The sequence below is a fragment of the Acomys russatus genome, chromosome 20 (assembly GCF_903995435.1).
Source record: "Acomys russatus chromosome 20, mAcoRus1.1, whole genome shotgun sequence".
Taxonomy (NCBI): domain Eukaryota; kingdom Metazoa; phylum Chordata; class Mammalia; order Rodentia; family Muridae; genus Acomys; species Acomys russatus.
This window is the reverse complement of record NC_067156.1, coordinates 49,596,704-49,613,518: the sequence shown is the minus strand read 5'-3', so window position 1 is coordinate 49,613,518 and position 16,815 is coordinate 49,596,704. Positions and strand designations below refer to the sequence as shown.

The window sequence follows — 16,815 nt, the reverse complement described above, 5'->3', positions numbered from 1 at the left end:
TATTGAGAAATGTTATCTGACAAAAGGCAGAGTCCGGTTCCTGCCATAATGCTCAGAAAGGGAGAGAGTGTAGCCTCTGGAATGAGTGAGAGATGCTGTGCATGTCTTAGCTGGGTCTCTGCTGTTAGAAAAACAGAAAATAACAAAATGCCATGAGGAAGAAAATCATTCTTAAATGCATGCCTCAAGGCCTTGCCACCTTCTCTAACTCATCTCAGAGAACCCAAGGCAAGGGCCAGGTGCCCCATCAGAAATCCCTGCACACACTTATTGCTATCTTACGCATACCTCTGTGTTGTTTCTCTCTGTTGACCGCCACCTGAGACGTTCTGTAATAAGCATTTTTCAATATAGTTAAAACCTTATTGAGTATTCAGAGCCAAGGACGACCATATTAAAACTACCTCTGGCAGGTTGGTGCAACCCAGCACTGAAACGTGAGAAGACAGGAACAGTCCTGTGTGGCTTCCAATGGGGTTGACTAGGCGCAAGACTGGTGCAAGCCCCTGAGGTAGAAAACTAGAATGGCTTATTGGACTGGGAAGATGATTAGAATGAAGTTGGCCACACTTTAGGAGACCATGATGACTCGGAAGGGAAACAAGCCGGAGCCACCACAGCAGACCTGGTGGGTGTGCACCTGATGGGTGTGCACCTGATGGGTGTGCACCTAATGGGTGTGTTTTGTTAAAGGAGATGGAGCTTGAAGAGCCTTATCTGTTGTGGGGCATCCTCAAATCCTGCTTGCGGTTTAATTAAGACATGGAGACTTCTATATAGTTTGAACCTGTTGGCCTTTTGCTGGGGCAGACTCTCAGCTGTCTATGTAACTTAACCTTAGCTTCTCCTCCAGCTCATCTCCCCATGTGCCTCTCTCCACCTCTTGTTACAGCTCCATTCAGTCCTGTTCTGCCTCCTTCTCACTTGCTGCTTCTCTTGCATCTTCTCCTGCATCCCTGCCAGCCTAGATGTCCAGCCCCTACTTCCTGCCCCAGCTCTGGGCCATCAGCTCTTTACTACACAAAAAGCCACATTCCAGTTTGAACCAGTCATGAGCAAGATAATGCCCTATCCACCTGTCTCTTATCGGTTGCCCTTTGGCAGGTGATGAAGAACAAGCCTCCATGGGGGGGAAAAAAAAACTGGTGATGGGTCATAGAAATTACAATATCAAAATCCTGCCAGCACTAAACTCTCTGCTGGTACAGAAATCAACAACTGAAAATACAGAGACACAGCTTCATCCAGTGTGAGGGAAGGTCATGCCAACACTTAGCCACTCATCTCTCACTTATGGAAGCAGAGTTTGATGGACATGGTGTCATTTACAGAGAGCTTGGGTCATTTAAAAAGCAAGTCAAGACAAATCCCTTCTCAATGGTTTAGTTGAAAGGCAGGTGAAGTAGCACTGCCCCTTGTGTTTCAGCTTCTGTCCATCATTGGTGGTATGGCATGGGGGTCTTGGGTACTTCCTCTCCGGGTTCATAGAACTCATGCACTGACTATAGGGCAGCTTCCCTGTCCATCCCGAAAGTTACAAGTATGCTCTGACTGATAACGCAAAAAGCGGTCATGCTCCTGGTTGTATTTGCTGTTTTGCAGATCTAAGGAACAAGTGGCACCTGGTGATTGACCGCCTCACTGTGCTCTTCCTAAAGTTCCTGGAGTATTTCCACAAGTTGCAGGTGTTTATGTGGTGGATCTTGGAGCTGCACATCATCAAAATCGTCTCATCGTACATTATCTGGGTGACTGTGAAAGAGGCAAGTGCTCTTTTGCTGCACTAGCGGACAGAACGGAACGTGGCAAGCCCTTGTTTTCTTTGCCCACGTGCCCTCGGCATTCGTAGTAGAGGGCCCCTCACACTCAGGGATCCATACATATATGAGTTCATAGGCTTTCTTACACAGGGGGCCCAAGGCTGGTGAGGCCAACGAAGGGAAAGTCAGCAGAAGAGAAAGTTCTGTGGCTTAGTTTCCAGTTGGCTTGGTCATATGGCAAAGGTTTCTTTCTGAAGTGTCTGGAGTGGGCTGGCTTTCTGCACTATGTGGGAATCTACCTCCCCAAGTTCTCTTTGAGGAAAGGAGTAAAATTCCAGTTTGTGTTGCCATGCAGTAAACCATGGTTCCAAATTATAATGAAATCTTTGCTTGTGTTCAACTTGCTTGCTATCTTTATAAGATGGTACACTTGATTTATACTCCTGTCTTATGTCATGATAAAGAAAAGAATCATCATTCTGTCAACAGTTCCTTCATATTTACTGTGGAGAAACAAACTTTCTTTCAGTTTATTCTTCAATTTTTGTATACTTTTAAACCTGACCAGCAAAGGATGAATCACTTTTGCAGACCTCTAACTTTCCTAAGTGGCTTTTCAGTTCGTTAGAATTCAGGATCTTCACCCTCAAGTTTAGGTCAAGAACCTACTGCCTACAATTTTTAGAGAGTTCATCTATGACGCTTCAACCAAGCTGCTTGGCACATAAGACAAATGGAAGATGTGCCTTGTTCAGAGAACAAAATGTCATCAAATTCTACCCCCAGTTCCTGGATAATCAGCATCTCATTACACACGAGGGTAGACAGACATTTTCCTGGAAATTTTCATTCATCTGGAATGTTTTCAGACCAAATATTTTTATTTTTTATTATTAACTTTTATATATTATTCTTAATTAGGATACAAAACATCAAATTTCCTTATGGCATTTTCATACATATTTTGTTTTGCCTGCTTTCCCCTCCCTGCACTTCTCCTTAAATTTCCATTTCCACTGTACCATTCTCCCCCAGAATTATCTCTTCTATTGTCATGTCATGTATGCTCCAGTCTCCTACCCATCTCATGGTCTCTGTCTAGTTTACTAGCCTTTTACTCATTCACTCACGCAATATATAACAAGGATTCATTTTTGGTGAACGTTCCATTAGACTCTTGTTGCCATAGAGACAACCAGACTGTGGCCCTCTTAAGTAATGATGCTGCAGGAGAGCAAGAATTATGAGCAATGTGTGGGGCATTCACACCGACTTGCTGCTGAGTAAAGTACACTGTAACCATTTTCCTGTTTGTGAGATTATAACAAGAAAATATCTTCCCTGGAGAGACTCCTCACCCCTGTTCTCCTTTGTTAGATGGTGACCATGCCCTTTGTTGTATATCCTGCCCTCCCTCCTGGCCCAACCCCTTCTCTGTCTCCTGTGCCCCTCATTGGCTTCAGGCCCCATGCACAGCTTACTCTGCCCATTCCCCATCTAGAGGGTAAGTCCCCACGCCCCTGAAGCCCAGCGACTGCCCATCTACATCCCCAACTGATGAGGTATTGATCTCTTTTCAACCCACTGCTTTCACTGATGGACAATATATGACCTCACTTTCTGTGTGCCCCAAAGCACCCCTGCCAAGGAAACCCAAAAATGGAACCCATTGCCCACATCATCTCTCCCTTTAGATGACTAAGAGCTGCTTAGCCCTTCACTCATCTCTTCTCCATCCGATATATCCTCCATGTTGCAACTAGACACTCTCTCCAGGGTGTAAATGGCATCACATTAGACCCTTCAACCTTAAACGTTGTCATGGATATCTCTTATTATATTTACATGGAATAAGAACCTTAGCATGTGACCCAGACCACTTCAGGAGATGTGGACCCTCTGGAAGATGTGAGGTTCAAATTATGTGTCCCCTTTGTTAGGTAACTTGCTTCTCCTGGGAAGCAACTGATGTTTTCCCCCTGTGTATAAAGCCTTGGGCCTGCAATCCTCCTTTCCACCTCACTCCTGTTTAGCTACTTCTGCTCTCAGTTTGAATCGCTGACAGCTGAGCCATCTTTCTCTCCATGAGTTACACTAGGTTGGGAGCTTCCATCACAGTGAGGCTCACCCAGGCAGCATGCTTGCTACGTGGCTTGGTCTGGAACAGCCATGGAGTTAGTGCATTCTACGTGTTCCCAAAAGGCAGAGATTCCTCAGGACATGTGTTGCCCGGAACCTGGTTAGGAATTAAGACTTACTATCTTTTCAGATCACGTAGAAAATGAAGAGTTCTGTGCAAATTACAAACACTGCTTTTATACTGAGAGCCTTAAAAACAAGAGTGAAAGAAGTAAGAGGCTTGCTTCATCGTAAATACCTCTAATACACTTTGCTTTTTAACAACCATCCTACCTTTGACTAAGAGAAAAGAGTGAATTCATTCATCAAAGCGTTCAGTCTGTGTCCCAGCACTTTCTAGGTCATTGAACACTCCTGTAAGCACTATTCCTTTCTCCTCAGCTAATTCTGGGAAGCAGCTCTTTCTGCCTTACTATTTCAGCTCTTAATTTCCATAGTCTTTGCCTTCAGTAGTTAACAAGCTGGTGAGGAGAGGCATAGCAGGCAACACAGGGCACCAATGCTGTTTTTTACTGTTCATGTCTTCTCATTTTAGACCTCTTAAGCCATATTTGGGACCTAGTCTCTTATAGCTCATAGAGCTTTGTACCTGGCACATGTTGAATGTTACAGCGAGCACATGCTGTAATTTTCACCTGCGAGTATCAACAGCTACGAGAGAGCATCAAAATAAACTAATATGTTTTGTGGCTGAATAAGACAGTGGTGCTTCTGTACTCTCCAAGAGTCTGAAAGCTATGGGGATGGACTAGACTGGGAACATCTGTGTGCTTGATAAACACGTGTGCATCCAATAGTCAAGCTGACCTCATCGGCATATTCTTGATATTTCACGTCTCAGCAGTGATACTTCACCCACTCAGACTTCTCCCCAAAACCTTGGTGTCACATCTCACACTTTCTCCACTTAACAACCTACCATGGTCAAGCCAGGCAGCCATCAACTCAAGCTAATTTTACTTCCCACTCCAATCCAGTATGTCTTTTTTAATGCAAGCACAAAACCATATGCTTCTATGCAACCATCAAATCCTTAATTCCACACTTCCACAGCTGCTGTAGAGGTGGCCTCTGGCCTCTAGCCTAACCCTCACATTCCCTCTCTTTATGTCTGTGGCACTTATCCAAATATAATGCAAATCTTACCTTCAAACTCTTTGGCGTAAGGTTTATACATGGATCTCTAATTCCTGCAGAGTGAGTTCATGTGCCGTTCCATGGTTCAAAGGGACTAGTGAAAACTTGACTGGCAACTGCATCTCCATCCTCATCTATGACTAGCCCTAAAATTTCCTGATGTCCAATAGCCTTGCCTCGTCATGCTACCTCATGCCTTCATCCTTTGCCTCTGCATCCTGCATCCTTGACATTGAGTGTTCTTTGCATTTTCCACTGACCATATTAGCTTTTTATCAATCACCTCTTTGGGCTGAAGACCTTTCAGGATACTATTACAGGAACTTAGACACACCTGTAACTTAGCTACTGTTACATTATATTGATACTACCTGGTTGTATGTCTGTCTGCTTTACAAGACATAATATCTTCAAGACCACAGCATCCCTATCTTTGGAACACCTAGTGCCTAGGACACTGCCTTACACATAAGAACTCAGACAGCCTTTACTGAACTGGAATCACATTGTCCTGTCTTGTGAATGTCCTGCAATGCCATGTATTTTTGTCCCCATTTCTGGTTTTGTGTTTTCAGGTGTCTCTGTTCAACTATGTATTTTTGATTTCTTGGGCATTTGCTCTGCCATATGCCAAGCTCCGCCGCGTGGCTTCCAGTGTCTGCACTGTGTGGACGTGTGTGATCATCATCTGCAAAATGTTGTACCAGCTGCAAACCATTAAGCCTGAGAACTTTTCTGTCAACTGCTCCTTGGTGAGCCTTAAAGTTGGTGGTTCTTCCTCACTAACCTTAAGAGGATTAAGGGAGATATTTGGGGAGTCTCCACACCAAGAGCATTCTGCCTAGTTTATAAGTCATCTTACCCATGTTAGCTCTATTCTGACCCTGTGATGGACCTTAATCTGCTTTTAACCCAAGACTCCTTCCAACTTGAAACGCATCCTCACCTCCCTACCCCACTGAGCTGTTATCAAAATTGAAGGGGAGCAGCCTGAGGTCTGCCAATCTAACAAGCCATTTTTGCCCCTTTTTCTCTTCTTTTCAGCCCAATGAAAATCAAACCAACATACCCCTTCATGAGCTGAACAAGTCTCTTCTCTACAGTGCCCCTGTTGATCCCACTGAGTGGGTCGGCCTGAGGAAGTCCTCCCCTTTGCTCGTCTACCTGAGGGTAAGGCTTTGTGGCACCTTGGGTAGGCCTCTGCCCAGTTATGGTTTGTGATCCTCCCCTTAAGACACTTAATAGCCCCTTCGATAGTACCTTTGTCATCTTAGTTGATGCCTAATATGGCTAAATGGAAAGCTTTGTATTATATTATCCTAAAGAGAAGTTGGCCAAGCAGTATGACTTCAGTTCAGTGTGATACAACCAATATCTTCACTAGTTCCTCAGGTAACCATTAAAGTGCAAAGTTGGTGGCCACAACAGAAATGAAGCAAGTCCAAAATACATTGTCAACTGTTTTGAAGAAGGAAAATTTATAACACCTTGCATAGTGTTATCTTTTCTAGACACAGAGAAAAACACTAGATAAAAGCTACCAAGTTGTCACTAGTGATTATTTGTGAAAAGGAGGCATAACAGCATTACAAAAAACATTTTCTGTCAATTTCTTCTGGGCACCTGAGAGTTTTAAATGTGCTAAACATCCCATTCTGTAATTTCTAGAGCCTCCATAATAGTTGTCCAAATAGCTGTTAGGATAAAAGAAACTAATATTTGGAACATCTGATAGATGGCTCCTGGCACCTGTTTCCATGTGTCAACTCTCTTGTCGTGACTATAATTATGACCATGACTCTGCCATCTTGAGCTTGCTTCTCAGCTTACCTCTTTCTCTCTCTCTCTGGCCAGTCTGCATTGGTGTTAAGTTCCATGTATAGCTAGCTGTTGCCCTGTCCCCAAACTCAGTAGCATTCCCAGATGTCTCTGCAACTTTGCATGTAAGGGTTGCAAACAAGGTGAGGCTGCCCTCCTCTGGGGTCTGGGTGCTCCTCCCTTGGCATGTGGCATGCACTTACCAAGCAAGTAGAAAGAGCAGCCACAGTCCTCTGACCAGAGAAACTGGACCCTGTTACCAGAGCAGTTATTCCCATTTCCATAATGAAGGTGGGGCCACAGTCAAAAGAGACAGAGAAATAGACTCAATATTATATTGAGTACAGGTGACATGTAATATAACATTGTCTTTTTAGACACCCGGAATTAAAGACAATGATTTACTGTAATCGCTCTGAAGTGCCAAATCACAAAGCCATTAGTGTGCACAGACCTGCTTTCTTGCTTGCTGTTTGTAGAACAACCTCCTGATGTTGGCAATTTTGGCTTTTGAAGTCACCATTTACCGCCACCAGGAATACTACCGAGGCCGAAACAACCTGACAGCTCCAGTGTCCAAAACGATCTTTCATGACATCACAAGGTTACATCTAGATGATGGACTTATCAATTGTGCCAAATATTTTATAAACTACTTCTTCTACAAGTTTGGCTTAGAGGTAAGTTTTCTCGCTCAGGTGATTGATTTCTTTTCATAATCATTTAAATGGTTTTTTTGGGCTAGTTGGTTCATTACCCAACTCCAGCTTGTGGTTCACAAAGCCTCTGAAGCTGATGAGGTCACCTTAGCTCAAGTTGGAGTTTTCAAAAGCCAGGAGCTGGTACCCGACTCTACAGCAGTGCACTTGGTCCCTACATCTCCTGAGCCATTTAAACACATATCTACTGTCATCTTGGTTTCTTATTAAGAACAGAATAGATATTCTTTCTTTGTGTTTCCTTTCAATGTTATGAAGTGAACTGCTATGGCCTGAAATGGTAATGAAAGAAAAGTAATGGAGTGAGTGGAATAGCAGAATTCTATAATGGTAATCTATAATGGAATTAATGGAACAAATTTACAATCATGGTATTTCACAAGGACATCATAGCATTCACCCTCTCTGCTGCTGAAACAGTTACTATGAAAGGCGCAGTCCATTCTCTCAGAAGTAATTATACAGTATTTCTATCATCATCATCATCACAGTATTTCTATCATCATCATCCTCATCATCACCACCACCACCACCACCACCACCACCACCACTACCACCACTACCCAACAATAAGACTCCTCTTGGGAACCTGTGCAGGCAGACAAAGAAGAACTGGTCTCTGATGTCACTCCCCTTTCTGATAAACCCAATTTCTCTTGTCTCTTAACACTCCTTATACAGACCTGTTTCTTAATGTCAGTGAACGTGATTGGACAGCGAATGGATTTCTATGCCATGATTCATGCCTGTTGGCTGATTGGTGTCCTTTATCGACGCAGAAGAAAAGCCATCGCTGAGGTTTGGCCCAAGTACTGCTGCTTCCTGGCTTGCATCATCACCTTCCAGTACTTCGTCTGTATTGGCATCCCCCCTGCACCCTGCCGAGGTAAGCACTCTGCCAAGAGCATCTCTGCTCTTAGCAACAGCCTTAGCCGGTGGACCACTGAGAAGCACAGAGATGCGTGAGGGAATTGATTGTGGCTGTTCATCCCTGCCCCTTGCAGATTACCCATGGAGATTCAAGGGGGCCAACTTCAATGATAACATCATCAAGTGGCTGTACTTCCCCGATTTCATCGTGCGGCCCAACCCTGTGTTTCTTGTCTGTAAGTGTTTCTGCTGTGAGCCCACAGGATGTAGGTATTGGGGTCTATGATTGTTCATTATATTCCATGTGTTAGGCATTAGTGCCCTTAGTTCGCCCACTGGACTTCATAAGTGTATGGAGCTTGTCCATGTATTAACATTATGAGTCACCAATAGCTTCTACTTGTTCGGTTCCATTTGTAAAATGAATAACTCAACATTGCAGTAATGTTCTCTTTGACACTTCTCCTCCCATGTCCCTGCCTTTTCATAGACAGACTAGAGAGGGAGCTTTGCACGTTGACTCCATTTCCACCAGCCATGGCAAGTGGACCAAAATGAAAGACAGGGCTGCGGCAGCAGTGGGGAGCCTCCAGATGTCAGTCACACAAGAGCTGTATGCAAAGCCTTCTAGGATAACTAGCAGATGGGTGGTTGGAGCAGTGCTTCCAGTGGTGGTGCCCTAGAAAATTCTATAGGGACCACCCTGCTTCCGAAGGTTCAGGCTGATTTTAAAAACAATGATGCCACCTCAGGAGAGGAACCACGCCTCAGGAGTGGTTCAGAGACCTGGACAGAAGGTCTGCTCTGGGCAGCTCAAAGATCTGTCTATGTCCTTTCACAAGCCTGCTCTCAGACACCCTCAGTGTAAGCACTGAGAACAGTCTGGTTAAAATAAATAGCAGAAATGTCTGACTCTGGCTCATGTGAAAGGATAAGCTAGTGTTCCAGTGGCTTTCTTAGCACTGGTAGGGGGGAATGCACCACACCCCAAGATTCATGGAGGCGGGCACCTAGCGTTTGGACATGACAGCGTGCAGATGCCACCACCACCAGCCCTCTGTACATTATCCTCACTCTGTTGCCCCCATGCTGAGATCAGGAAATGGGGACTTGGTTCCAACCTTAGGAGCTCCTATTCTCTTGGTGGGGGGGACACAACTTCCTTAGGAGCTAAGGCTCAGACAAGCTATGTGCTGACTGTGTGTAGCATTTTAGAACCTTAAGAGTGGCTGCATTTTTGTCTTGCCAGATGACTTCATGCTGCTCCTGTGTGCTTCCTTACAACGACAGATTTTTGAGGACGAAAACAAGGCAGCCGTGCGCATCATGGCCGGAGACAATGTTGAGATTTGCATGAACCTTGACGCAGCATCATTTAGCCAGCATAACCCTGTACCGGATTTCATTCACTGCAGGTGACAGCAGACCCATCTCTTTATAAGCAGTCTTTGTGTGCAATGCCATTCAAACTGTTCCTTTACTACAGTTCTATATGTGCACCACAGAGGAAGGACATCAGCCTCTGAGTTATATCACTGCATCTCTCTTGTCCTTTGTCCCCAAAGACTCCATTAATGGCCTTGGTCTCTTCTTCCAACAGAACTGCATTCGGTCAACAATACCAGTAGGCATCTCTCCAACAAGAACCCTCTCCACTCCTCAGCAGCTTTCCTTCCTCCTCCACCTTCTCCTCCAACCAGCTTTTTTTCTCTCCAATTTCTTTACCCATCATCTACCCCCTCTCTCTCTTTCACATCCTGTATTTACTACTTACCTCTCATCTCAAACCTCTCGCATCCTCACTGCACTTCCTCATTCTTGTCCCTCCTCATCTGTATCACCCCTAATCACCCTGTCCCTCCTTAGCTTCCCCTCATCCCTGTCCCTCCTCACCACTCCTATCATTGCTGTCTTTCCTCTTCCTCACCTGTGTGTTCAAGAGCCTAAGGAGCGAAGCCTCCAGAGCTGCCTTGACTGACTCTGTCCTGATGTCCTGTCTCCCTGAGCCCTGCGTGGGCTCCTTTTACAGCGCTCTGTCTGCCTCTCCCTCTTCCCAGGCAGGTGACACTCAGTCTTGCCTTCCTGAGCTTCTCCTTGGAGCTTTGATGTAAACCCAGCCCAGTTTCTCTCCTGGTGCATTCTTCCTGTATTTTTGGGTTTTCCTGATGTAGTTTCACCCAGAGGCCTGCCAGGTGTCAGGCTCCCCAGCTCTCATCATCCAGGAAAGCCACAGCCACAGTGCAGCCTAACTGCACTGTGGGATCTGGCTTTGTGAATTAGGCCTGCTCTGAGGCTCTGAGTTGGTGTTTGTCCCCTCCTGCTGGTGGGAGGATGTGGGCAGAGGCAGGTAGACAGCATTGAGAGTACACATGGCATCTGCGTGGAGTGCCTCAACTTCCAGCTCCAGAGATGTGTGGCATGCCCCACCTACTTCCCAGCTTTGTCATTTTAGGAACCTGTCCTGTCTGCTCTTCTAAAGTGTAAGCACAGGTAGGGGCAAAAGCCCTTTTAACTGATTTTTGTTCTTGACCCCATTCCCTGCCTGCACAGTCCTCAGCCTAGGTAGTGCGTAACTTCCCTGGCTTCCACTGCCTGCTTGTTTTAGGTGTCAGACTACATTCCATATGCTTTACTTACACTGAGCCATACCAGAGAGTGATACCTCCAGCTACCTGCTGGAGACTAAATTGTGACATTCCACTTTATCGGTGTAAAAAGCTAAAGCAGGTTTGCTCATCACAGGCATGGCCCTCCTGCTTTGGGTTTAGAAAACTAAAGAAGGATTGCAGTTAGGATTTCAGAAAGACTTTTTTGTTGTTGTTGTTGTCGCTGTTGTTTTACTCGTAAAATCAGTCACTGTCAAAAGTTCACTTACCAGATCACACATCAACGCACAGCTTGTTCCCTCATACTGCTGACAAGGCCAGGGCCAGAGCATACTTCACAAGGATTAAAATCAAGAATTTATTCTCTGATCCTTTTCCCCAAGAGGAAAAGCTTCCAGAGCAAAGCCTCAGAGAAGGTGTGGTCAAGCAGAGGTGAGTGCTGGCCAGCTGCTGTTAACCTCTGCCACCTGCAGAATGGCCAGGCTCTGGAACCTTCCACAGCTTCTAATTATTGAAGAAAAATTTGTATCCCGTACTCCAGTCTCACCTTTAATCATTAAAGCCACTAGGGATGGACACCCCGCCCCCAAGGAACCCTGCATTGGCCCAGCGACAACCAGACAAAGAATATCACACTTGTTCTTCCATCTATGAGGAGAGATTTTTAACCTCTAGTGCAATCCTTGTATATATTTTGCATCTTTTGTAATGTAATAATATAAATTTCTAGTTCATGAAAAGTAACCCATTGCTCACTTTCCTACTAGGCAAGAGGCGCCTGTATCTTGGAACCTTTTTTTTTTTTTTTTTTTTTTTTTTGCCATATAATAGAAAGGCAAAGACAAATAGAAAGACAAAGAGAATTTTGAATATTGTGATGGGAAGCAGAACATGTTGTTTTGTGAGAAATCAGTCACAAATAAGATGGTGACAAACATACTTCTTTGTGGTATTTTCTCAACTCACCTATTTCTCTAATGCTGGTTATGTAAGGGATTCCTGTGTAGCAGGCAGTGGCAGACACAGAGTTCAGTGCACATTGTGCAAAACATGGACAGTCCAATGTTGAATATCATGTTTTCCCTCTTCTTAAAGGAGAGCTTGTAGTTCTCTTTGTGTTGCAGTTGTGTTTGCATTGCCTGTGGTTTGTTTTCCAGATCGTACCTGGACATGTCCAAAGTGATCATCTTCAGCTACCTCTTCTGGTTCGTCCTCACCATCATCTTTATCACGGGAACAACCAGGATCAGCATATTTTGCATGGGTTACTTGGTGGCCTGTTTCTATTTCCTGCTCTTTGGGGGCGATTTGCTCCTGAAACCCATCAAGAGCATCCTACGCTACTGGGACTGGCTGATTGCATACAACGTGTTTGTGATTACCATGAAAAATATACTGTCAGTAAGTGGCCCCCACTACATAACACACTTGTGGGTTCAGCATGAGAATAAACAGTCCACTTGGTGGTTCTTAAAAGCTTTGGCCTCTCACATGACTCCTAAGAGCCCCAGCCGAGATGCTCCAAGTACAGGCTTCAGTAACTGCTTGCCACTCTTGGTTTTACAATGTTAAGACGATATTTTCTGTTCCTTTTCCCCATTTGGAGTCACACAATGAGTTTCCTACTTAACATCCCGTCCTTTCTGGGGAACAAGCTAGTGTCTCTCATAGTGTTTCTCTGCAGGGGCTCCTTTATGACTGAATCAGGATCACTGAACTCTACAAATTTTTATCATGTTCCCCAAAAAGGAACCTGCTTGCCTAGAAAGGATTATAGAGTGTGAGACAAATTGAGATAGTCTCTGGAATGCCCTGTTGTGTGAGAAATGAGGTAGATAGGGCTTTTAGTCTTTAATGTAGCCAGAGATGTGAGAGAAAATTCAGCCAGCACTAGGTTATTTCTGAGTACAAACATCTGGATGAGGATGTGGGGGTAACCATACGGGGCAGGGGAACAATGCATACCATACAGCTTGCTGTGGTCAGGTCTAACCTTTGCCCTAATGTTACAGATAGTGCACACTGCCCAGCGGTAACTCCAGCATCACATCCGTCACTTAGGTCACCGCTGGAGTTACTTAGTGCTGCAGGGAACTTGACCAACAACCTTCATAATCTGGGGAATTAGTGCCTCTCTACCGGGCTGTAACTGATGAGCCTTTTGCCTACTTCTCGTGGCTGTGGCGAGTCTTGCATTAATGAGACAGTATTGTGATGGTCCCTGCTTCTTCCCTTCCTGTCTTCTTATGAAGGAAGTCACTAGGAATTCACTTGTCAAACTATTGGGGTTTTATTCTTTTGGTTTTTTGTTTGTTTGTTTTTTGAGACAGGGTCTCTCTGTGTTAGCCTTGGCTGTCCTGGAGTCACTTTGTAGACCAGGCTAGCCTCCAATGCTCAGTGATCTGCCTGCCTCTGCCTCCTGAGTGCTGGGATTAAAGGTATGCACCACCACTGCCTGGCTGAGTTGTTTCTTTTAAAAGATCTTTTCATGTGAGTCAATGTGTTTAGAGATCTAGGAAAGTGTGTACAGCCATGAATAGTTGAGTCATATATTTTGTGTACAGTCTATCGAATGATTTTTTTTAATTGACAATAAACTGGCTGTATTTAAGACTTTTAGATTACTGACACAAACTTTCACAGGGAGTGGTATTGGGAGAGCAGTGATGTAGGAATGTGAGACAGGCAGCAGCATGCTGGCTTATTCTGCAGCAGATTGCAGAGGAAGAGCTCCAATAGGGTGATCCTGGGAAATGCATGGATATATTGTCTCTTCATCCATCTGCCAGTCCACACCTGTTTTCTTCCATCCATCCATCCATCCATCCATCCATCCATCCATCCATTTATCCATCTATCAATACATTTATTTATTCTATAAATGTACATTGTAGGCTAGTCCTTGCTAAGCAGTTTTAGATTTTGAAGATCCATGTATCAACTAGGACCCAGGTGTTTTCTTTGAGTCACTCACATTCTGAAAGGGGAGACAGCCTTTTTCATAAATAACTATAACACAATAATTAGTGACAATGTTTACAATGTTGAGGGGCAAGGGGGATGAACAGAAAATGGTTGTCTGTGATCCTTCCTTGAAAACTTAGGAGGAAGCATTCAGGGGCCAAGAAACAAACAAAAACATACCCAAAATCTCTGGAGACTAAAGGGGGGTCAGTCCTTGTCCAGAGGAAAAGAACAAAAACTTTCTGGAGTGGGGTTAGAGTCTAGTTTTAAATGTTCATTTCTGAGGCTGCAGATTCCAAGCTCAATAGCTGCATTTGGCGAGTAAGTGCTACATGAGAGACCTAGAGCCATGTGCACAGTTGATCCAGCAGCATTTATGTGTTGACTTGCAATGGTCAATGTTTATTTAAACTACCCAATTTAGGATTGGAACTTGGCCTAATATATGTATTATTATGAAAGAACTACATATAAATCAACAGAAAAGGCTTTTTTTTTTTTTTTAACTCAGAGAACTGGCCAAACAAGCCCCTATGCACATCGACTTTTCTTTGGTCTCTCTGAAGTATTGGATTCAACCATTGAGTCCCTAGTAGTTGGACACTCAACTTCCTTGTATTGCTGTGTTTGTGTAGAGCCCACCCACATTCTCCTGTGTATTTTGACATTTTCTCCAGATGACTTATAAATGTACAAGCACCTAATATAGAGATGAATGCTGTTCTACGCACTCTAAGGCATGTACCAGCCCTAAGAACTCTACACTTAAGCTTAGATCTGGAGTGATCATCTGGACATCAATATAAGTTTGAGTCACATGACCTTTGAGAAAATAATGCAACCCAAATCAAAGACCTTGCCTTAGTGGATACCTGTAAGTTCAAGGTATTCATAAAGGTAATAGCTAGTCTGGAAACTGATGCCATAGATACTACAGGGCCCTTCTTGGATCGGAAGCATTGAGTCCTAGTGAGTTCTTGCACACTGGGATTGTCAGACACCAAGCTTGCTGTCTGGGTTCAGAGCTTGAGGTTCAGCTTCCTTTTTTTGTTTTCAGATAGGAGCCTGTGGATACATCAATGCGCTAGTGAGGAACAGCTGCTGGCTGATCCAAGCATTCAGCCTGGCCTGTACAGTGAAAGGCTACCAAATGCGTAAGTATGAGGGGACCTTCTGGAAGAAGAAGCGTGGAAAAGGAAGGATAGATGTATTGTTCTGACTTAAAGCATAGAGGGAAACACACAAAGAAATGAGATGGAGGGGTAGGAATCAACCCTGTCCTGAGCTGGAGACTAGGAAGTGATACTATGTGATGGACCACTGCCTACAGCGCAAGGTGTCCCCAACAAGTGCCCCACAGGGGTGCAGTGCAGGGGCCTCCATGTTCTTCAACAAATAGGATTAAAAGCAATTCCAGCCACCTTCTCACAGCTGGAATTGCTCCAGTTAGAACAGTCAGTCCTCAGGGTACCTCAGGCTTCCAGATGTTCATTCTTTCTTCAAGAAGTTCTGGGGGCTTCTGGCTCAGAAAGCCAATTGAGAAGAGCCCAGGAATTTCTAGAATGATTTCCCCACACAGAGACAATGGGAGATGCTATTTCTGCTGCCTACCTCTAGCTCAAAAACATGAGTCATGTGACCTGTGTACTCCCATGATGCTCAGCAAGGCTACTCCAACCCAGTGCGCTAGCTGGCTGTGGATTCTAATTCAGGCTGTATTTAGCAGAGGATTAAGCTAGTCTCTGGTCAGCCTTCTAATAGACTAGCCTGCATTTGTGGTCAAGCCAGTTGTTCCTGGATAGGACTCTTCTATATTAGAGCATTCCATCTGCCGTGGAGCTGCTTCTTCACGGCCCTTGTTAGAGAATCCTTGAAGAAAGAATGTTCAGGGGTTTCCCTGTGGGGCCCCTCATGCTGATGTCAGACCTTAGACGTATAGTTTTGCCTGTGACCTGCTCAGCTCATAAGTAAGTCAGCACATCAGAGTTCGCCTCTTGTGCCCGTGGAATTTCCTGAGCCTGGCTCTGTAGACTTTATACACAGCAATGGAAACAGGTGTTCATTTCTTTTTGGCTTCTGCTTTCCTTTGATGTCTCAGCTGAAGATGACTCCAAATGCAAGCTGCCCAGCGGGGAGGCAGGCATCATCTGGGACAGCATCTGCTTTGCCTTTCTCCTGCTTCAGCGAAGAGTCTTCATGAGCTATTATTTCCTGCATGTCGTGGCCGACATCAAAGCCTCCCAGATCCTGGCATCCAGGTGGGTCAGGCTTCTTTCACCAGCAACTTGCATTGTAGAACTCACACAAGAATTTTAAATCCCTTCTAGGAAAATCATTCAGGAAAGGACTTGCCACCAGTCCTTTTGCATCAAAAATAGTCTTAACAAGAGACTCTAAGACCAATGGATAAATGATCTGAAAAGGACATATCACAAGAGAAAATGTAAAAGGGGATTGGGATGTGACTCAGTGGTAGAGCATATTTGACCTTCTACATCACATGAAGAGGGGGTACATGTGAAAAGAAAGAACAAACACAACTGTCTTAAAAGTAGATTGTCTGGTACTCAACATCACAATTCATCAGCAAAATCAAATAATAATATAATTTGACTTAATTTCAGCCCCATAAGAATGGGTCCAATTGAAAAACCCCAAACTGAGTGCAATGTGGATGAGGTAAAAAGGAACTCTTATACACTGTTAGTAAGAATGTATGTTAATTAACATGGCCACTATGAGAAGAGTGTGGTAATTCCCAAGAAAGCTCAGATGCTGACGATAGGACCGCACACCCTCTAT

General features: G+C 44.5%; 1 protein-coding gene across 3 annotated transcripts in view; it reads left to right on the top strand.

Annotated features, from left to right (window-relative positions):
- The window catches only part of Piezo2 (piezo type mechanosensitive ion channel component 2), a 360,353-nt gene that overhangs the window by 283,626 nt on the left and 59,912 nt on the right, over window positions 1-16,815 (top strand). For all 3 annotated transcript variants that reach the window (XM_051163421.1, XM_051163420.1, XM_051163419.1), the window contains 10 exons: window positions 1,603-1,763; window positions 5,612-5,788; window positions 6,081-6,206; window positions 7,334-7,534; window positions 8,255-8,459; window positions 8,578-8,679; window positions 9,693-9,858; window positions 12,207-12,450; window positions 15,071-15,167; window positions 16,112-16,271. In XM_051163421.1, coding sequence (XP_051019378.1) covers window positions 1,603-1,763; window positions 5,612-5,788; window positions 6,081-6,206; window positions 7,334-7,534; window positions 8,255-8,459; window positions 8,578-8,679; window positions 9,693-9,858; window positions 12,207-12,450; window positions 15,071-15,167; window positions 16,112-16,271 — 1,639 coding nt within the window. The remainder of the gene's footprint in view (window positions 1-1,602; window positions 1,764-5,611; window positions 5,789-6,080; window positions 6,207-7,333; window positions 7,535-8,254; window positions 8,460-8,577; window positions 8,680-9,692; window positions 9,859-12,206; window positions 12,451-15,070; window positions 15,168-16,111; window positions 16,272-16,815) is intronic.